We start from the raw sequence: 23360 nt of genomic DNA, 5'->3' as shown, positions 1-23360 counted from the left end.
AGGCTCACAACACAACAGAGAGAGGCGTTTATGGTGTTTTCCTCCAAAGCAGTGCGGAGTTGAAAACGTCAAAATTTCAACCAATGCGGAACCAGAATGATTGTTGCGTTAGTGTGTAATCTTTCATAATTCTCCAGGATTTGACATTTAGTCCGGTTCCTGACAGCAAAATGTCAGATTTTTTATGAGCCCACAAAATCGTGGGCAAGGTCTTTTGATACACTAGGTTCTCCGACTTTCACAGTAAGTAGGCGAGGAGTGAGCGGGGCTCTCAATGAGTTTGTTTATTTTTTGCTCAGCTTTTCGGTGGTTTGTTGGTAAACAAACTTCACGAGTTCCGCATAGTTGCATAGCCTACATAGCCAAAATGGCTGAATCGGGAATTCGATATTCGGTAACACCTGCTGAATATATACACGCCTTGACCGTGGGTCCGTTATTTTGATGGTTGTCAAATTCAATGACAAAGGATAGGGATGCCATTCCCCTGGTTTCTTCTATTGGGATTGGGCCTGCTAAAAAGAATAAAGCCTGCTCTTTACTCTTACATAGATTTCCATAAGAATGACAGCTAATCGGAGTGAAATTGGAGTGAAGGCTATTTCTCTCTCTGTTTAACACACGAGAAATCGTATACCGGGACTGCGAGCGCGCCCATCGCCCATTGTTCACTTCCAGTAGTTTCGTCAGAGAAAATTATCTAAACTAGAACTGTCAGAGAGAAAATAATTTAGATCGAGTGAGTATTTCGATCGTCATTGGAAATGGATGCAAAGCTATTGATTTCTCATATTTATCGCAAACAAGTGATAAACCAGTTATCGTTAACAGTACTACTCGATTTGGTTTTCTTACTCCATGGAGATGAAATTGAACGGTTTGAAGACATTTTGAGGCGTTTAGACATATTCCAACATTAGTGATTTTCTTTAGGTCAAAACCGTATTAGAAATGAGCTATCCCGTGACAAACATGATTTTTTAAGAGAAATGAACAAGTCATGTTGTAGGAGTCGGTAAGCTCCAAGCCTGTTGATGTAAAGAGTTCCAATCAATTTCCTAGCTTCTGGTTGACTTATAGTTTTTTCGTTTATTGGCAGTGGCAACCTAGTTATCCACGAGTTTTGCCCTAACTGCTCAAGGAATATTTAAATAAGGTAGTGTCTTCGTGTTTAAAAACTTGATTCTTATGGGTATTTTGTGGTATTGCAAAAATTTTTGTTTGCAACTTGTTGCTAAACTTGTTTTTTTTTATCACTTGTACTAATCGTAAATGTAAGACTCGTGCTGAAAAAAATTACTTTTTGCAACTTGTTGTATAAATAGCTATTGAAAGGTCAATTTTGTTTTTGTCATAACAAAATGTAACTAAAAATTAATAAAAAAAACTTTTATTTTATGAGACTTTTTATTGTTGAATATGTACATCTATGGCTAACAACGTTTCCTAGTATGAGGCAAAATATCGGGACATCAACCTTATGACGTTTAATAAGTTGCTATCTTATCTTTGATGATAACATTGGGCAGATGCGTTTCTAGACGTAACGGATAGGTATTTTTTTGTTTAAAATCAACCGTATGTTAACCTAAATTTTCAGACAACGGGCGGTCAGCACGGCACGGTCATATCATTTATACTTCCCCAACGTGTGCGTGTTTGTCTGCTTGCTTATCGATCTGCAGAGATTACATCGAAAAAAAGCTAATAGCAATCGTATCACCCGATTACGAGGCCATCAGAAAACGTGTGCCGAAAACCATCCGATTGCTGGCCATCTGTCACGTAAATCATTTTTAACCCTCTACTGATTGGAGTTGTTCTAGAACATTGGGTATTTTTCGGAAAAAAATAAAGCTTTTGTTTATAAGGAGACTTTTTTTTAAATTATTTTAGCTTAAAGAAATTTATAATAAATTTAGAATTTGTACCCAATGTGTGAAACCCTCAGTAAGATCAGCTGCCATTCGAGATTTGTTGAGTCTGTCTGTTGAAATTATCTTCGGCAACGTTGGCCAGCTGGGCTGCCGTTGCTTCGCCCGTTAGATCGACCAACTTTCGGAGGAATCCTTCCGGCAGTTGCAGTAGTTTGTAGGGATGCTCGAATTCCACGACCCGTCCTGCGTCCATCACCAGGACCCGATCGCTGTCCATGACCGTATGGAGACGGTGCGCTATCGTAAGGACCGTACAGTGTCCGAATTGATTCCGGATGGTGGTTTGAATCAGTTTGTCCGTTCTGTTAGAAAGTGGCAAGGGTGAGATTAGATTGATTCAAATATCAATTTATCGAAAAGAACTTACTCCGGATCAACGTTGGCAGTAGCTTCGTCTAGTATCAGGATCCTATTGTTCCGAAGGATGGCCCTGGCCAGGCATACCAACTGACGCTGTCCCATGCTAAAGTTAGATCCTCCGTCGGCCATTTTGCCGTCTAAGCCACCTTCCATACGTTGAACGGCGCCACGCAACTCTACCAGCTCCAGAGCACGCCACATCTCCTCGTCCGAGTGCTGCTCGAAAGGATCCAAATTCTCCCGCACCTTCCCGGAAAATAGAATCGGATCCTGAGGAATGATGGAAATTTTCTTACGCAAGTCGTGCAAGCCCAGTCCACCTATATCCACACCGTCCACCTTGATGATTCCTTCGTTCACCGCTAGTCGGAACAGTGCCTGAATGATGGAGGACTTTCCGGCTCCGGTTCTGCCCACAATTCCAATCTTTTCTCCCGCCTGGATGGCCACATTCAAATCCTTCAGCACCGGTTCTCCACCGGCCGAGTAACGCAGCGAAAAACAATCGAAATTGATTGAACCTCGGGTGGGCCATTCCGGGGCAGGTTTTTTCTTCGAGTCAACCGTTTCCAACGGTGGTTCCGGCTCAATTTGTTCCGCATACTCCACGACTCGTTCGACCGAAGTCATCTGGTTTTCCAGCTCGGCCGTCTGACGCATTCCCCATTGGCACATGAAGATCAGGTTAAAAACCTGGGTAATGGCGAGCCCCACGTTGCCGCTCATGGCTGCGAATGGTAACAAAAAAAAGTACTTTCATTGGCTAAAAAATATTGAACCAAAAATCCGAACAAAGGAAGGAACGTAAACAATCATTATGGTAGCACGTTCTATTAGGAAAACAGTTTGGATCTCCGGTTCCGTTCAACTTTCCTTGGATTAAAACATTTTGCCCCAATCTGCGAGCATCTGAAGGAAGCCCGCAATAAACGGATAACCATCTACACAGGGTTAATCTCGACCGGGGAAAATAATCCTTCCCATCTGCTGCTAGCTAAAACGTAGAAGCTCCATTGGTACGTAAACATAAGATATACTCACTATTTTCCATCAGCAGGAAGCTGAACGTGACGGCTGCGATGTAGAGTACGCACACCAGCTCCAGCCAGAGGGCGAAGGCCCGGGTCGTGGCCAGGAACAGATACCAGGCGGAGGTGTTGAGGTCCTGGTGCTTGTCGAACTCGCACGCCAGTATCTTGTCGGCCCCGAAGGCCCGGATCGTGGTAAGCCCCTGGAAGGACGCGTTGGCGTGGGAAAAAATCGGGCTGCGTGCTGGGAATGAACAAATACAAGTTCATAGAACGTCGAACGACTATAATCGAGTACTAAACAACAAACAATGTTGGGTACCTATTCGAGTAATGTCGGCATGAGCAAAAACTATGAACAAATTTGGGAAATGAGGCAAACAATTTCATCATCGATTAAAATTAAAACTTTCAAAAATTTTATCCTTGTTCTCATCTCCTACGTTTTTAAAACGCTTGAGATCGAAGAAAATTTAGGAGATACCTTTTACTTATTTTCTAGAAAAAACGTGTTTAAAACGTGTAGGTAACAAGTTTTGAAAGAATTCTTTTGTAAATTCTATGTTATCGGAAAAAATCTTAAAAAGAAAAATTGAACAATTTTAAGACCTTTTTAAAATTCTAATCATTTTTTTTATTTTTAAAATCATTGAAATCATAAAACTTGTCAATGCTGGAAATTTTGGCATTTTGAAATTATTGCCATTTCGCAGTTTAAAGAAATTTTGAAATTTTGTCAGAATATCTTTTCATAAATCCTGACAATTTTTGAAAATGTTTGTCAACTTTTTACAAACTTTTTTCACTCTTTCACAATTTCTTTAATTTTTTACAGTTTTTTACAATTTTTCACATTTTTTTTTTTAAATTTCACATTTTTTTCACAATAAACAATCTTCCCTCCTACATGGACCAAAACCATGAAAATATACTTTCTTTTAGTGAAAATGTCCGGACAATCGATTGGACATAGTTTCAGACGCCGAACCAGCTTAAAAAGGGAGGTGTAGTGCCTTCACATTTAGTTCAAAAGTTCCTAGTCGAACTTAAAATTTTCATAATTAATGAAAATATCTAGGGAATCGAGCTCAAATAGCCCTCATTCGATTCTGGAAAAAATCACTCAATTGATCTGTTTTTGTTGAAAAATTTTTAATCTAAAACAGTGTTTTTTTCTGAATTGTTTACAAAATATAGGGGAATTGAGGGTTAAAAAGGCACTATATCTCCGTATGTAAGCTCGTTCGGTATCTGAAACAATGTCCAATCGATTTTCTGGACATTCACTATAGGAAAGTATATTTTCATAGTTTTGGTTCGAGTAGAAGGGGAGATAATGAAATTTCCTCGTGGTTTACACACTTTTTTCCCCATTGTGCAGTGTTTTACAATTGTTTAGTTTTGTCATTTTTAACAATTTTTATTAATTCTTGTTAATTTTAAACAATTTTTTTAAGTTTTTGTCAATTTTGGTCAATCTTTGCCTATTTCTGTAATTTTCTGTAAATTTTTGTCATTTTTGTCAATTTTGTCATTTCTGTCATTTTTGTCATTTTTTACATTTCTGTCATTTTATTCATTTCTTGTCTTTTTTGGTAATTTTTTGTCATTTTTTGTCATTTTTTTTTTGTCGTTTTTCTAATTTTTCTCATTTCTTGTCATTTTTTGTCATTATTTTTCGTTTTTTGTAATTTTTGTCATTTTTTGTCATTTGTTTCATTTTTGTCATTTTTTGTAATTTTTTGTAATTTTTTGTAATTTTTTGTCATTTTTTGTTAATTTTTGTCATTTTTGTCATTTTTGTCATTTTTTTTTTCATTTTTTGTGATTTTTTTCATTTTTTTTTATTTTATGTAATTTTTTGTATTCTTTTGTCAATTTTTTGCCAATTTTTGTAATTTTTTGTAATTTTTTGTGATTTTTTGTTTTTTTTTTATCATTTTTTGTCATCTTTGGTCATTTTTTGTTATTTTTTGGCGTTTTTGTAATTTTTTTGTATTTGTGTAAAGTTTCATCATGTTTTGTTTTTTTTTGCCATTTTATTGTTTTTTTTTTTTTTGTTAATTTTTGTCATTTTTTGTCTTTTTTTTGTCATTTTTTGTATTTTTTTTTTTGTAATTTTTTGTCATTTTTTATCATTTTTTGCCATTTTATTGTAAATTTTTTGTCATTTTTTGTCGATTTCTGTCAGTTTTTGTCCTTTTGTCCTTTTTTTGGCATTTTTCTCATTTTTCTCCTTTTTTGTCATTTATGTGTTTTGTTATTTATGTATTTTGTGATTTTTTGTAATTTTTTGTAATTTTTTGTAATTTTTAGTAATTTTTTGTCATTTTTTGTCATTTTTTGTCATTTTTTGTCATTTTTTGTCATTTTTTGTCATTTTTTAACATTTTTTGTCATTTTTTGTCATTTTTTGTCATTTTTTGTCATTTTTTGTCATTTTTTGTCATTTTTTGTCATTTTTTGTCATTTTTTGTCATTTTTTATCATTTTTTATCATTTTTTGTCATTTTTTGTCATTTTTTGTCATTTTTTGTCATTTTTTGTCATTTTTTGTCATTTTTTGTCATTTTTTGTCATTTTTTGTCATTTTTTGTCATTTTTTGTCATTTTTTGTCATTTTTTATCATTTCCTGTCATTTTTTGTTTTTTTTTGTCATTTTTTAACACTACTTTTCATTTTTTGTCATTTTTTGTCATTTTTTTTCATTTTTTGTCATTTTTTGTCATTTTTTGTCATTTTTTGTCATTTTTTGTCATTTTTTGTCATTTTTTGTCATTTTTTGTCATTTTTTGTCATTTTTTGTCATTTTTTGTCATTTTTTGTCATTTTTTGTCATTTTTTGTCATTTTTTGTCATTTTCTGTCATTTTTTGTCATTTTTTGTCATTTTTTGTCATTTTTTGTCATTTTTTGTCATTTTTTGTCATTTTTTGTCATTTTTTGTCATTTTTTGTCATTTTTTGTCATTTTTTGTCATTTTTTGTAATTTTTTGTCATTTTTTGTCATTTTTTGTAATTTTTTGTCATTTTTTGTCATTTTTGTCATTTTTGTTATTTTTTGTCATTTCTTGTCATTTTTGTCATTTTTGTCATTTTTTGTTATTTTTGTCATTTGTTGTCATTTTTTGTCATTTTTTGTAATTTTTTGTTATTTTTTTGTCATTTTTTGTCATTTTCTGTAATTTTATGTATTTTTTTGTAATTTTTTATCATTTTATGTCATTTTTTGTCATCTTTGGTCATTTTTTGTCATTTTTAATAATTTTTTGTCATCTTTGGTCATTTTTTGTCATTTTTGTTATTTTTTGCCGTTTTTGTAATGTTTTTGCATTTGTCTAAAATTTCATCACATTTTGTCTTTTTTTGCCATTTTATTGTTATTTTTTTTTGTATTAATTTTTGTAAATTTTTGCCTTTTTTTTGTCACTTTTTTGTCATTTTTTGTCATTTTTTGCCATTTTATTGTAATTTTTGTCATTTTTTTGTAATTTTTTGTCGATTTTTGTCAGTTTTGTCAGTTTTGTCAGTTTTGTCCTTTTGTCATTTTCTGTGATTTTTTGTAGTTATTTGAAATTTTTTTGTCAAGTTTTGTCATCATTTGTCAATTTTGGTCTATTTTATTCAATTTTGATCAATTTTTGTAATTTATTTTCAATTTTTATCAATATTTGTCAATTTTGTTAATTTGTATAAACTTTTGTAATTTTTTGTCAATTTTTTTAATTTTTGGCATTTTTGTCAATTTCTGTCAATTTTTGTCAATTTTTGTCAATTTTTGTCAATTTTTGTCAATTTTTGTCAATTTTTGTCAATTTTTGTAAATTTTTGTAAATTTTTGTCAATTTTTGTCAATTTTTGTCAATTTTTGTCAATTTTTGTCACGTTTTGTCAAGTTTTGTAAATCTTTGTCAGTTTTTGTCAATTTTTGTCAAATTTTGTCAATTTTTGTCAATTTTTGTAATTTTTTGTCAATTTTTGTCAATTTATGTCAATTTTTTGTCAATTTTTGTCATTTTTTGTCAATTTTTGTCAAATTTTGGCAATTCTTGTCACTTTTTGTATTTTTTTGTTAATTTTTGTCATTTTTGTCAATTTTTGTCAATTTTTGTCAATTTTTGTCAATTTTTGTCAAGTTTTGTGAAGTTTTGTCAATTTTTGTCAATTTTTGTCAATTTTTGTCAATTTTTGTCAATTTTTGTCAATTTATGTCAATTTTTGTCAATTTTTGTCAATTTTTGTCAATTTTTGTCAATTTTTGTCAATTTTTGTCAATTTTTGTCAATTTTTGTCAATTTTTGTCAATTTTTGTCAATTTTTGTCAATTTTTGTCAATTTTTGTCAATTTTTGTCAATTTTTGTCAATTTCTGTAAATTTTTGTCAATTTTTGTCAATTTTTTGAAAATTTTTGTCAATTTTTGTCAATTTTTGTCAATTTTTGTCAATTTTTGTCAATTTTTGTCAATTTTTGTCAATTTTTGTTAATTTTGTCAGTTTTGAAGATTATGACAATTTTGACAATTTTGACAATTTTGACAATTTTGACAATTTTGACAATTTTGACAATTTTGACAATTTTGACAATTTTGACAATTTTGACAATTTTGACAATTTTGACAATTTTGACAATTTTGACAATTTTGACAATTTTGACAATTTTGACAATTTTGACAATTTTGACAATTTTGACAATTTTGACAATTTTGACAATTTTGACAATTTTGACAATTTTGACAATTTTGACAATTTTGACAATTTTGACAATTTTGACAATTTTGACAATTTTGACAATTTTGACAATTTTGACAATTTTGACAATTTTGACAATTTTGACAATTTTGACAATTTTGACAATTTTGACAATTTTGACAATTTTGACAATTTTGACAACTTTGACAATTTTGACAATTTTGACAATTTTGACAATTTTGACAATTTTGACAATTTTGACAGTTTTGACAATTTTGACAATTTTGACAATTTTGACAATTTTGACAATTTTGACAATTTTGACAATTTTGACAATTTTGACAATTTTGACAATTTTGACAATTTTGACAATTTTGACAATTTTGAAAATTTGGACAATTTTGACAATTTTGAAAATTTTGAAAATTTTGACAATTTTGACAATTTTGACAATTTTGACAATTTTGACAATTTTGACAATTTTGACAATTTTGACAATTTTGACAATTTTGACAATTTTGACAATTTTGACAATTTTGACAATTTTGACAATTTTGACAATTTTGACAATTTTGACAATTTTGACAATTTTGACAATTTTGACAATTTTGACAATTTTGACAATTTTGACAATTTTGACAATTTTGACAATTTTGACAATTTTGACAATATTGACAATTTTGACAATTTTGACAATTTTGACAATTTTGACAATTTTGACAATTTTGACAATTTTGACAATTTTGACAATTTTGACAATTTTGACAATTTTGACAATTTTGACAATTTTGACAATTTTGACAATTTTGACAATTTTGACAATTTTGACAATTTTGACAATTTTGACAATTTTGACAATTTTGACAATTTTGACAATTTTGACAATTTTGACAATTTTGACAATTTTGACAATTTTGACAATTTTGACAATTTTGACAACTTTGACAATTTTGACAATTTTGACAATTTTGACAATTTTGACAATTTTGACAATTTTGACAGTTTTGACAATTTTGACAATTTTGACAATTTTGACAATTTTGACAATTTTGACAATTTTGACAATTTTGACAATTTTGACAATTTTGACAATTTTGACAATTTTGACAATTTTGACAATTTTGAAAATTTGGACAATTTTGACAATTTTGAAAATTTTGAAAATTTTGACAATTTTGACAATTTTGACAATTTTGACAATTTTGACAATTTTGACAATTTTGACAATTTTGACAATTTTGACAATTTTGACAATTTTGACAATTTTGACAATTTTGACAATTTTGACAATTTTGACAATTTTGACAATTTTGACAATTTTGACAATTTTGACAATTTTGACAATTTTGACAATTTTGACAATTTTGACAATTTTGACAATTTTGACAATTTTGACAATTTTGACAATTTTGACAATTTTGTCAATTTTGACAATTTTGACAATTTTGACAATTTTGACAATTTTGACAATTTTGACAATTTTGACAATTTTGACAATTTTGACAATTTTGACAATTTTGACAATTTTGACAATTTTGACAATTTTGACAATTTTGACAATTTTGACAACTTTGACAATTTTGACAATTTTGACAATTTTGACAATTTTGACAATTTTGACAATTTTGACAGTTTTGACAATTTTGACAATTTTGACAATTTTGACAATTTTGACAATTTTGACAATTTTGACAATTTTGACAATTTTGACAATTTTGACAATTTTGACAATTTTGACAATTTTGACAATTTTGACAATTTTGACAATTTTGAAAATTTGGACAATTTTGACAATTTTGAAAATTTTGAAAATTTTGACAATTTTGACAATTTTGACAATTTTGACAATTTTGACAATTTTGACAATTTTGACAATTTTGACAATTTTGACAATTTTGACAATTTTGACAATTTTGACAATTTTGACAATTTTGACAATTTTGACAATTTTGACAATTTTGACAATTTTGACAATTTTGACAATTTTGACAATTTTGACAATTTTGACAATTTTGACAATTTTGACAATTTTGACAATTTTGACAATTTTGACAATTATGACAATTTTGACAATTTTGACAATTTTGACAATTTTGACAATTTTGACAATTTTGACAATTTTGACAATTTTGACAATTTTGACAATTTTGACAATTTTGAAAATTTTGACAATTTTGACAATTTTGAAAATTTTGAAAATTTGGACAATTTTGACAATTTTGAAAATTTTGAAAATTTTGACAATTTTGACAATTTTGACAATTTTGACAATTTTGACAATTTTGACAATTTTGACAATTTTGACAATTTTGACAATTTTGACAATTTTGACAATTTTGACAATTTTGACAATTTTGACAATTTTGACAATTTTGACAATTTTGACAATTTTGACAATTTTGACAATTTTGACAATTCTGACAATTTTGACAATTTTGACAATTTTGACAATTTTGACAATTTTGACAATTTTGACAATTTTGACAATTTTGACAATTTTGACAATTTTGACAATTTTGACAATTTTGACAATTTTGACAATTTTGACAATTTTGACAATTTTGACAATTTTGACAATTTTGACAATTTTGACAATTTTGACAATTTTGACAATTTTGACAATTTTGACAATTTTGACAATTTTGACAATTTTGACAATTTTGACAATTTTGACAATTTTGACAATTTTGACAATTTTGACAATTTTGACAATTTTGACAATTTTGACAATTTTGACAATTTTGACAATTTTGACAATTTTGACAATTTTGACAATTTTGACAATTTTGACAATTTTGACAATTTTGACAATTTTGACAATTTTGACAATTTTGACAATTTTGACAATTTTGACAATTTTGACAATTTTGACAATTTTGACAATTTTGACAATTTTGACAATTTTGACAATTTTGACAATTTTGACAATTTTGACAATTTTGACAATTTTGACAATTTTGACAATTTTGACAATTTTGACAATTTTGACAATTTTGACAATTTTGACAATTTTGACAATTTTGACAATTTTGACAATTTTGACAATTTTGACAATTTTGACAATTTTGACAATTTTGACAATTTTGACAATTTTGACAATTTTGACAATTTTGACAATTTTGACAATTTTGACAATTTTGACAATTTTGACAATTTTGACAATTTTGACAATTTTGACAATTTTGACAATTTTGACAATTTTGACAATTTTGACAATTTTGACAATTTTGACAATTTTGACAATTTTGACAATTTTGACAATTTTGACAATTTTGACAATTTTGACAATTTTGACAATTTTGACAATTTTGACAATTTTGACAATTTTGACAATTTTGACAATTTTGACAATTTTGACAATTTTGACAATTTTGACAATTTTGACAATTTTGACAATTTTGACAATTTTGACAATTTTGACAATTTTGACAATTTTGACAATTTTGACAATTTTGACAATTTTGACAATTTTGACAATTTTGACAATTTTGACAATTTTGACAATTTTGACAATTTTGACAATTTTGACAATTTTGACAATTTGGACAATTTTGACATTTTTGACAATTTTGACAATTTTGACAATTTTGACAATTTTGACAATTTTGACAATTTTGACAATTTTGACAATTTTGACAATTTTGACAATTTTGACAATTTTGACAATTTTGACAATTTTGACAATTTTGACAATTTTGACAATTTTGACAATTTTGACAATTTTGACAATTTTGACAATTTTGACAATTTTGACAATTATGGCAATTTTGACAATTTTGACAGTTTTGACAATTTTGACAATTTTGACCGTTTTGACCATTTTGACAATTTTGACAATTTTGACAATTTTGACAATTTTGACAATTTTGACAATTTTGACAATTTTGACAATTTTGACAATTTTGACAATTTTGACAATTTTGACAATTTTGACAATTTTGACAATTTTGACAATTTTGACAATTTTGACAATTTTGACAATTTTGACAATTTTGACAATTTTGACAATTTTGGCAATTTTGACAATTTTGACAATTTTGACAATTTTGACAATTTTGACAATTTTGACAATTTTGACAATTTTGACAATTTTGACAATTTTGACAATTTTGACAATTTTGACAATTTTGACAATTTTGACAATTTTGACAATTTTGACAATTTTGACAATTTTGACAATTTTGACGATTTTGACAATTTTGACAATTTTGACAATTTTGACAATTTTGACAATTTTGACAATTTTGACAATTTTGACAATTTTGACAATTTTGACAATTTTGACATTTGACAGTTTTCTGCTGTTTTATTTTCTCTGCTTTATTTGGTCTGATTGAAATCTTAATCAAGCAAGAATACTTTATTTCCCTGGCATATTCGCTTTCTTTTGCTCAACCTGATTGCTTATAGAGATGATTTCCGTGTGAAATTTTACGATGAACTGCGATAAACTGCGTACAGGGAAAGTACTTACTGAGCGCTTCCACCCGTTTGATACTGCGGGCCGTGTTGGTGTAGACATGACGCAATCCGTAGAACAGCACTCCCATGATGGCCGTCGGAAGAAGCAGCCAGCGGTTTACGATGGCCACCAGGCAGATGATGGCAGTAAACTCCACAATGAACTGCAGAGAATTTTGTTAAGAAGAAAGCAGAACGAAATTGTGCAACTTTTACTACACCGATAACCATGTTGATTAAAACTATCTCTGGCTGGACACTGGAAGTGAAATGAAGGAGAAAAAATATAGTGCAGAAATGAAAACTCACCAGAACGCAATCCATCATGGCCGCCGGGAGGAAGACGTCGATGCAGCCGATATCGCGCGAAAATCGATTCAGGATCCGCCCGGACGGGTTGGTGTTGAAGAAGTACATCGTGGCCCGGGTGATTCCGCGGAATAGCCGGTCATGCAGCCGGATCGAGGCCCTCAGGCACAGATAGAAGAACGAGAATGACCGGTTCAGCGATAGGCACAACATTACCAACATCGCGCCGGAGTATATCAGCAGATACTGTTCCCGGTCCAGGGCTGCGAAAATGGTTCCCTCGAGCGATCTAGATCGGATTGATACATCCGGCGTGGAACTTTCGTTACCGTTCACGGCGCTCTCGTTTCTTGCTGTGTGGTTTTGGCTCAGGAATTCTTCGTGGTTCACCCTTAAACGGAGAGGAGTTTGGAGGAAAACTAATCAATAAGGTGGAATTATCATTTTCTGATATAGGTTTTTCAAGAAGATTTTTCTGAAAACGATAGAAAATGTAATTTGATGTCAATCATCTTTAAGAAAAAAAATCATTTGAATATTTTAAAATTAATGAAGCCAAAATTGTGGGTATCATTAAGGACAAAAACAGTGCCTACTCCGAATTGAAGAAATGTTGACTGATTTACGTTTTTCCATAGGCTTTTCTGCTTTCAGAGTTTCTTCACCACCTTGAAAAAGACCCCGAAAAACCATCCGTCGCGTAGAGGGAAAACATTAAAATTGAATATTCTCATAACGAGGATATCTTTCCCCCATTACGCGTTATGGGGAGCTTTTCCGAAGAAAAAAAAACCCTTCGAGTTCAGCACCTTGCACCTTGAGCCAGAACAGGTAAAAACGTGACCGTCAAAACCAACCTTCATTTTTGCACCCTATACAGGCTGGCCTGGATCCCAATGAAAGGCAGACAGCAGACTTTTTTTTGACGTTCGAAACAAAAAAAACACGAAACGAGAATGGAAAAACCGAATTATCATAATTCTCGACCGCGCACATTTGCAACATTTCCCTCTTGGATCAAACTAAACACCCAGGAACAGAAGATTGCTGATAAGAGCCCCTGGTATCGATGGATGAAATTGGAAAACTTGCTCCGATTTGTTTCACTGACTGGGTAGCCATTTGCTGGTTTGAGTGAGTTTGCTTAATTTGTATTGGCAACATGACAAAGAATGATAATTATCTAAACAATTTTAATCCAACCGAATTGCCCTGAAAACACTTCGATAAATGTTGATATCACGGATTGGCGATTTGTTTTAAATTGACTTAATGTCAGCAATTTAGATTGTTAGAGGGACGTTAGTCATAATAAATAAGGAAATTTACCCTGAAAGTTTTGGATACCACTATAAGAAAGCGTGTTCTACATTACAGATTTTTTTCGTTTGTTTTGATCCGGACAAATTTAACGATACTCGTTTGATTCCTTTTCCGATTTCGATGGAACTAAAAATAATTTAAATTTTACTCAAACTGTCGGTATAATTTTTGAAAAAAAAAAGTCAATATGTCCGAACAAAATCCTAACTTTCTGTATGCAGAATCGGACCGCACAAAACTTTTCGCGAAATTTGCATTTAATATCCGGACAATCTGGAATGTTCAGCTTTCAATCTTTCTATATACAGGGTTTGCCATTATAAGTCGTTAAATCTTTCTATATACAGGGTTTGCCATTATAAGTCGTTATTTTGAATAGCCTATAATTATGGTAAATTTAACTTTTAAAGCTATTTTTTTATACTTGCCAAGTAGAATCTACGCCGTTATTTTTGTTTCGATTATAGTCGTTTTACCATCATTATGGCATTCGCGACTTTATCAACGTTACAGTTGGCGGATCGTTATTGAAAAACTTATTCGGTACAACTGTGTTCGATATTTACTCTTGGGCTCGAACTCGCGGACATCGGCTCAGGAGCATCTACGCCGTTAATAAAATCCCAAGCAACCAAAAGTCCCTTTAAACAGGTACAAAAACGCTTACTCAGCCCCATCATTGATATGAAGTACGTTCTATACAGCTCAAAATTTAAGTTCTTATTGATACTTTCATGTTCCAAAACAAGTCTTAAAGATCTTCTATTCAGCTTCCAACGGCCTCTTAATTCAGCCTCCAAAAAATCGCAAAATGAGCAAAAAAATTTCTCTCTTTCTCAACTGAACCGATGGCTTCGGTTCATACCACCTTCTCTTGATTATTTACTATGTTCTGTACCGGTGCCGCCATGATGCCACGCGCCGGATTTCAAGCTCGACAAATTGCTCAGTTGCTTCTTTCCTACATTTCCTACATACATCGCATCAGAATGGTCACTCAAGTACAAAATTTCTTATTGAAAAAAACTTGCCCGGCTTGGGGATCGAACCCCGACCTTCGTGGTGAGAATCGAACACACAACCACGAGACCACGCCTAGATGTTGTTCTAACTGAAACTAAAACTCGAAGAGGTGATTTGACTTTGAAATCACATCAATGCACTTTTTGTGACTTATCAAATCCCGTTTGAGCACTTTTGTGCCCTTTATGTGACTTACCAAATCCCGTATTGAGCTCTTTTGTGCCCTTTATGTGACTTAAGTCTCGTATAACGTACGTATAGATCACTTTTGCAGCTTTCAAGTTCGTTAATGAGCACATATAGTTCACTAATGGGAATTGGGCAAAACAAGTCACATACAACGTACATATTAATCACTTTTGCAACTTTCAAGTTCATTAATGAGTACATAAAGTTCACTAAAGGGAATTGGGCAGTTGATTCTCTTTGTCAGCCAATATGTAACTTTCAATGCCTTCATTCAAGTAAATATGTGACTTTTGGTTGCTTGGGATGCTTAATGCTTCAAAAACGCAATGATATTATTTAACTTTAACTGTAAAAATGATGCAAATTTGGCAGAGACGGTTTCTTCGATCATTTTTTGGTCGTCGTCAAGCATAAAGGATAAATTTGCACATTTGAGGCTCGAAAAACATGTTTGGTGTATAGAGTTCGGCACAAAACTGCTAATCCGCTAATCGCTTGTTATTCCGCTAACTTAATGTTAACTAACAATATCTTGTTAACAATATTATCGCTGACAATATTATTGACGCTAAAATTTGATTGAGCTAGCGAATTTAAAAGTTCCGCTATTTTTGGTTCCGCGACTGCCCATATATTTGTTTCAAACTCGAACTTCATTTCCTTCACGAAAATGTTAAAAAGGTGAAAACTGTGTACAGATTTAGCATCGGAAAGGACACAAAAACAATCTGGACTGGGTAAACAATCCAAACCTTAAGAAAAATAAGAAACAACCATAGTTCATGCTATAAATAGTTGCTATTTTTGGGATGTTGTTAAAAGTTTTAATCAACTATATTTTAATTTTCCAGTGCAATATGTGTACTGTTAGTCCAAATAATACTAAATAAAAAAAAATCAAATTATGAACAATTATTTGGTGTACGTTTTTTAGTCAACAGTTAGTCAAATGTACTGAAAAAGTTATCGCGTTAAGTTTAAGCGATAACTTTTTCAGTACATTTAGCAGTTTCAAATAGCGATCGCTAACTTTGGCTGAGTTAGCGATTTAACTAGCGGCACGGACTGGTACTGTATTGTATTGCGTCGAAAAGATTTTAAAATTTTCATATCATTTCACGCAATGCACCAAAAATTGAATGTAGCGATTAGTTTTGCTAAACGGGTTTCGCTGTTTTCTGTGGGACATAGGCTACATGAAACAGGATTACGTCATCCAGAACTTCTCCAACAAACAGCACTTTTAGAGCCTGAAACAGCCATGGATCTTCCGTTCGATATCAACAAAGCAGAAATCATCGACAGATGTGACAATGAAAGCCAATTGCTGATCCTGGAAAGTTGCCGCATAAAAACTAAAAAAACGCGATCAATTCAGAAAAAGACACCGATTACATACATTCACTTGCGAAAAAAATTTTTAGAACACTTTGAAACATAAGAAAAATTAAATCACAACATAAAAATACAAATACTACATACCCACAAAACACATAATAGACTCCACCTAATACACACTTGTTATGATCAGATAAAAAAAATCAATTGGAAACTAAAAGTGTCAACTGCCAGACAACTTTCAGATGCTGGTGCATATAAATCCAAAAATTGTAGAAAAACCGAGTTTTCAACCGCAAAATCTTGTACCCAAAAAACCCAAAAACAGTAAGTTAACACATAACATTTATTCCAAAAATACCCTTAGAGCCAGTTCACTGGTGTTGGGAAAAAGTGGTAGAAATGTTGACATTTTAAAAATTTAACCATGCATAAATGTTTTCTTGATCTTTTGGCGTTATATTGTTTTACAGCACTGTTCTATTTCAACCGTATGTGATAGAAATGGTGCTATTTTTGCATCACAGTATACGAAACTACAACACGTTTTGTAAAAAAACTTGAAGGTCACTCATAGATCTTGAAAATGTTTTTGCATGGCAAAATTTTCAAAATGTGCTAAAAGTGACAACATTTCTACCGCTTTTTCCCAACACCAGTGAACTTGGTCTTATTTATTTGAAAAATATTGTAATTTGTAACAGATATTGGCAATTTGCAGCTCGAAACGACTCTCAGAGTCCATGAGCTTTACATAAGGTGCGGAGATATTTTGATGCTGTCACAAATACATCAGTATCTTCAGACTGGTGTGCATGCAATGCGGTCTGATTCGCATCAATGACGTCATAACAGTTGTTTGGGTTGCAATTACGGAAGAGTTTTTGATTTAGATAAATTTTTTAAAATGAAAAAATGACCAAGTGCTGAATAAAATCCTGCAAAATTTCGCAGGTCGATGTTAAGAAGCAAAATAGAGCAGTGAGTTTTCATCAGCTACCGAATGAACCCGCGGTACGCAAAAAATGGCTCGCGTTCTGTGGCCGTAAGGATGGATCCGGCATATACGTGTGCTCCCAGCATTTCGAATTGACGGAGTTGGTCAATGTTTGTTTGGAAAACGCAAGGAGGGTTCTTATAAAATCTGGTAAGTATTTCTAACTTAGGCCATTATCGCAATATTCTTTATGTTTCGTTTTTTTCTCTCAGCTTTGCCATCCGTTCGTTGCCCTCCAACTGAGTCTGCTCGATCCATCAGAGCTAAAGTGAGGAACCGAAAGCAAGTAGTCGAAGAATTTCTACAGAGAAATGCAAACTTGAGGATCAGTTGAAGTCATTGCCCTCGATAACAATATCTTCTAAGATGGTTATTCCACGACGAGGGAACAATCCACGGTAAAAAAAACGCGTTCTGTAACAACCGAATCACGCTGAAAAAAGCCATTCAATACTCATTTTGAGATGGGAAATTCACTCAACAAGGATATATGTTTCACCTTTTATACGAGCGTTCACTATTTTCAGTGTTATAGTACTTTAATCATGTTAATTTGACAAATTTTCTAGTAAACTGTATTACGCACTGCAGCCCCGATGATGTTATGACGTCATCACTGTAATACACACAATGTTTACGTTTTTTCGATCACCTATACCACGGCAAACCGAGTTCCTCCACACCTCTACATCTAGCTCATGGTCTCAGAGTGCCCTGCGCTCAAAAAGGTTATATTCAAGGTCTTTTGATACACTAGGTTCTCCGACTTTCACAGTAAGTAGGCGAGGAGTGAGCGGGGCTCTCAATGAGTTTGTTTATTTTTTGCTCAGCTCTTCGGTAGTTTGTTGGTAAACAAACTTCATGAGTTCCGCATAGTTGCATAGCCTACATAGCCAAAATGGCTGAATCGGGAATTCGATATTCGGTAACACCTCCTGAATATATACACACCTTGGTTATATTATGGATTGAAACGTCAAGACACATAGTTTTTTTTTACCAAAACAAAATGGAAAATTCCAAAATTTTGGTGTTGAAAGAAAAATAAATCAAGGTTGGATTAAATAATAAGGTATGAAAAAGTGAACAACGCAATCTTTTATACTTTTAGAACCCGGATATTATTCAATATGGTTATTTTTTTTAGGTTGTGGAAAACTGTATGCATCAGCAAAGAAAGCCTACCCGGAATCATAATTTTTTTCAGTGTAGAGCATAAAGGAGTGATTAAGCGCTGTAGATACGAACATTAGTTCAAATTATTCAATCCGAAATTTAAAAAAATAATCCAGAAATGAAATCCGAATCCTTGTCCATACATTACTGAATAAATATATTCAAATAAGGCCCTTTTACATAAGACGAGTTACAAGACTTTTTACTCAAGTGAGCCATTTTGGTATTACAGTAGTCGAGTCGAGTAGAGCTTCATTCGAATAGCTCGACTGAGTCGACTGCTTGAAAGTTCGTGATTCAGCTGTCACGATTAACCGAGCCGGTTTTGTTTACATCAACAATCATGACAATTTTGCACCTTTTTGTTTACCATTTATTAAATAGGCTTTTGCAGGCCATAATAAAAACAGGAAACATAAACTTAATCGTTCAGAAATGACAGGAAAATCAGTGGAAAGCCTGATATGTTGCATGAGGAAGCATTTCAAAGACGGTTGGAAAGATTCCAGCATGACAGCCGCCATCGAATACAAAAATGACATAAAATAACTATATAGCACTAAATCCAAAAAATAAACAAATTGTACAAACTCAGATTTCCTAAAGAAGGAAACTACAATGAAGTTTTTCGAGAAGAAGCTTCTAGTTTCTATTTTGTTTATTTTTTATTACTTTCATTGCGAACAAATTCTAGAAAATAAATTTTTCATATGATGATGTGCAACAAGCATTTTATAGGAATGTTCTTCCATTTATCGAAGATTGAGCTGAAACGTTCGAGATGTAAAATTTGCAATAAAAAGGTTTCAGCAACAGGAAAATTTAACAGAGCTTGATCTATCACAACTTGGTCAGACAGAATCCTCAACGAAGTGTAAAACATTCAGAGTTTGAAACTGAAATCAAATTCAAATTTGGTTGGGAAAACCACGAAAAACTCTGTTCGCTATTGCAAGAAGCATTACAATAATTGAATTGGTGATTTTCTTACCTAATTCAATCATTGTTACTGACCGAAAATTGGCAGTTACCATAAAAATTTGAACCTTAATAACAATTTGTATTTAGCGCCGAAACAGCTATCATCATCCTTTTGTTAGTTCTAGTTAGCGCTGCATGTCAAATAGTTTTCCTGCTAATCGCCTATACAAGGCAGCTCCATTTGATCAGCCAAATCAATCTAAAACAAAAAGACGACATTTTTCGAATGAACACGACATTTTTCGAATGACGACATTTATAATGAATTAACTGATCTATAAAACATATAATAAAATTACAGTCGCTGATGATGATCATATGAGAATCGTAATGTTGAATCTTAAATAAATAGTCGTCTTTGCTACGAAAAATTTACCCCCCAAAAAACTTATTTAACAGCAGAAAATCGATACCGGGATTCAGATTCAGAATTCATATTTCCTTATTTAATTTTTGGCATTTCGGCGAGTTGTGAAAATTCAAGGTAGAAAATTTAGAAAGAATATGAAAGTATTATAGGTGGAAAGATCAAAGCTAGAGCGCTTTGGGTAGAAGAAATTGAATAGTTGGTGAAAATGTGAGCAGGGCTTTTTGTTTTGTGAACAGCTTTTGAACTACTTGCGTGATTCTTTGCCGCGCGCCGTTTCAATGTTGATAGGAAGCGATGAAGAAACCCATCGCATTCCTACCCACATTGAAACACGGACGGGTCGAACACACATGAGATTGTGTCCGACCGGGCAAAAAATCACCCAAGCAGCGCTCACATGTGCTGTTCTATTGCTAAGCCAATTCTATCGATGCGTGCTCGATGCATTTGGCAAAAAGTAAGGCATCGGATGGATAATATGCGAAAACAAAAGTAACAACCATCCGATGAACCTAAAAAAGTAGCACGCATCGATAGAATTGGCTTAGCAATAGAACAGCACATGTGAGCGCTGCTTGGGTGATTTTTTGCCCGGTCGGACACAATCTCATGTGTGTTCGACCCGTCCGTGTTTCAATGTGGGTAGGAATGCGATGGGTTTCTTCATCGCTTCCTATCAACATTGAAACGGCGCGCGGCAAAGAATCACGCAAGTAGTTCAAAAGCTGTTCACAAAACAAAAAGCCCTGCTCACATTTTCACCAACTATTCAATTTCTTCTACCCAAAGCGCTCTAGCTTTGATCTTTCCACCTATAATACTTTCATATTCTTTCTAAATTTTCTACCTTGAATTTTCACAACTCGCCGAAATGCCAAAAATTAAATAAGAATATATCCCAGCGGCGATTAAAATAAGATAACAGAATTCATATTTAGAAAACAGATTGGTTAGATCAATTAAGAATTCAAAAATAGAACTTAGATTCGAAAATAAGATTAAGATTTAATACTACAATTTCAAACTTTAGAATCAGAATAAGAATTCAGATTCAGAAGAGATTAATCATTTAATGTTCATATGACTATCTCCTCCTTTTGGGGGAATATTTTGTACAACGCATGGTTGGGTTGAGCTCTAAAAGAGGTATCATTTAAGGCTACGCGTCAACATTGTGGTTTGTTTCATTTATTCAACAAAAAATCGCAAACCTGTTCCCCGCATCCTGGGTGTGCTAAGTGCTAAATAATTGCAAGTTAAATTTGTCGAATTTCCTAACCAAACGTAAAAAATAAGCAGTTTGAAATTTTGTTTCTTGTTTTTGGGTGCCTTATTTAAGATCAATAAGAATGGAACCAAGCTACAGTTTTAAAAAGGTTTCATTCATTCCAAGACCCATTTTGAAAAGTTGAATGTATTCCTATATACATATATACATGAAAATTATCATCCAACTAACAAATTACTTGATCAGCAATCAATTCGGAAATTGGATGGTTGGAACATCCCAAGACATATTTAGAAAACGTTGTATAAATTGAATATTACTTTTATATGATGAAAACAGCCACTAAATTTTAATAACTGACTCGCAACGCACATTGTGCATTATTTTCTCGAATTTGGGATTCCTCTTCCTGGTTAAAGCTAAGATATGTATTTAATACTAAAGTGGATATCTTTTCTTGATGCATTTGAATTTGCCACAGAGCTCCATTTTTTTTTTCAAATGACTGTTGAAATGGTACGTATGAACACTTGGGAAAGCAGAAAAAAACCGCGACTTAACGTTCCCATGTAATATGTGTACATAGGTAGTGGCTCCAGAGAGTCACCTATTCGAAGTACGGCACGCCTCAATAACTAACCAGTATTCTATTTTTAATTTGACGAGAAAACTCTGACATTTTCTAAAATAAAAAGATCCCCTGTAAAAATGATGAGACGATTCTGAAACACTAACTTTTATAGAAATAGGTTGGAATCCTGCTGAGTTTCAACAGAGCGAAAGTGTGAATTCACGTCATAAAATTTTTTTTTTTAATTTTCTAAGGGAACTATGCTTTAAGAGCTATTTTGACCCTCCAGATGGTCCAATTTTTACAGATCAAACATATTTTTTTTGATTTTCTAATTATTTTGTTATTTTCAAATAAAAAAAACAAAAATATTGGAATAAAAATTATTGGATATTTTTTGTAAATCTTCAAATAAAGACTGTGAGAAGCAGTAGTAATTTTAACTTATCAGGTCGAAACAAATTGGGAATCCTTCTTTTGTCACTTGGAGTTGAAACATCGTGAGAGGGGGGATAAAAAAAAATGATTTCAGTTTCCAAATAAATTGAATCAAATGGTACAAAAGATTGCATAGAACAAACTTGCATACAATATAAAACTCACACACAACATCGAACAATCGAGTTATTTTCGATCGAAAATTTAATGAAAAATATCAGAAACGTGAGGTGACACTTTCTTTTTCTACAATTTGACTTAAGCTATTTCTACTGTGAGAATTTTACGAAAATTATCAATTTTTTCAATAAAATACCTTCAACTTTATTTATTTCCCCCTTCTGGATTTTCGAAAAATTGAAGGGGAGAGAGGGTGACAAAAGAAGAATTATAAATTTGTTTCGGCCTAATTCCTATATATGTTACTGTTAAAGTGCCAGTCAAAATAAGGAAAAAGTAACGAAAAGATACTAAACTTTTTTTATTGTACATGTCAAAAAAATAAAATATCACTTTAAAAAGTGTGCATAAAATTTGAAGGCTCTGAAGAATGGTTCAGAATAATTTGAAATTTCGTGACGTGAAGCCCACTACCCTGTTCCGAGAAGCTATGCACATCAAATTGAGAGTCATTGTTTTCCCTACAACTTATTTGTAGACACCGATATCATGGAGAGAACAGGAAATATGAAAGGGGTATGAACTGGAGTCAAAAATGGTCAATTCTAGCCTGAAGTCACGTCACAAAAGTAATCGATCACAACACAAACAGGTTAAATTTTGGATTAACCAAATAATATTCTTTTTTGAAAAAAATTAATTTGCGACCGTCTGCTACTATTTTTTTCATTTGTTGGCTTCTAGAATGATAAAAGTTGAGAAAAGTTCGAAAAGCGATTTCATGTCACGGTGGAATGTGTCTATAGTCTAAGCATTCCAAA

The 23360-nt window shown here is 32.1% G+C and overlaps 1 protein-coding gene across 3 annotated transcripts in view; it reads right to left on the bottom strand.

Annotated features, from left to right (window-relative positions):
* Positions 1-1886: 1886 nt before the first annotated feature.
* The window catches only part of LOC129740445 (ATP-binding cassette subfamily C member 4-like), a 79997-nt gene continuing 58523 nt past the window's right edge, over positions 1887-23360 (bottom strand). For all 3 annotated transcript variants that reach the window (XM_055732125.1, XM_055732137.1, XM_055732134.1), the window contains exons 10-14: positions 12786-13176; positions 12490-12640; positions 3339-3569; positions 2305-3025; positions 1887-2239 (exon numbers count right to left, since the gene is read on the bottom strand). In XM_055732125.1, the coding sequence (XP_055588100.1) occupies positions 1957-2239; positions 2305-3025; positions 3339-3569; positions 12490-12640; positions 12786-13176 (1777 nt within the window). In that variant the 3' untranslated portion in view covers positions 1887-1956. The remainder of the gene's footprint in view (positions 2240-2304; positions 3026-3338; positions 3570-12489; positions 12641-12785; positions 13177-23360) is intronic.

The sequence above is a fragment of the Uranotaenia lowii genome, chromosome 1, assembly GCF_029784155.1.
Source record: "Uranotaenia lowii strain MFRU-FL chromosome 1, ASM2978415v1, whole genome shotgun sequence".
In the NCBI taxonomy this organism is placed as follows: domain Eukaryota; kingdom Metazoa; phylum Arthropoda; class Insecta; order Diptera; family Culicidae; genus Uranotaenia; species Uranotaenia lowii.
This window is presented reverse-complemented; position numbering and strand designations above follow the sequence as displayed.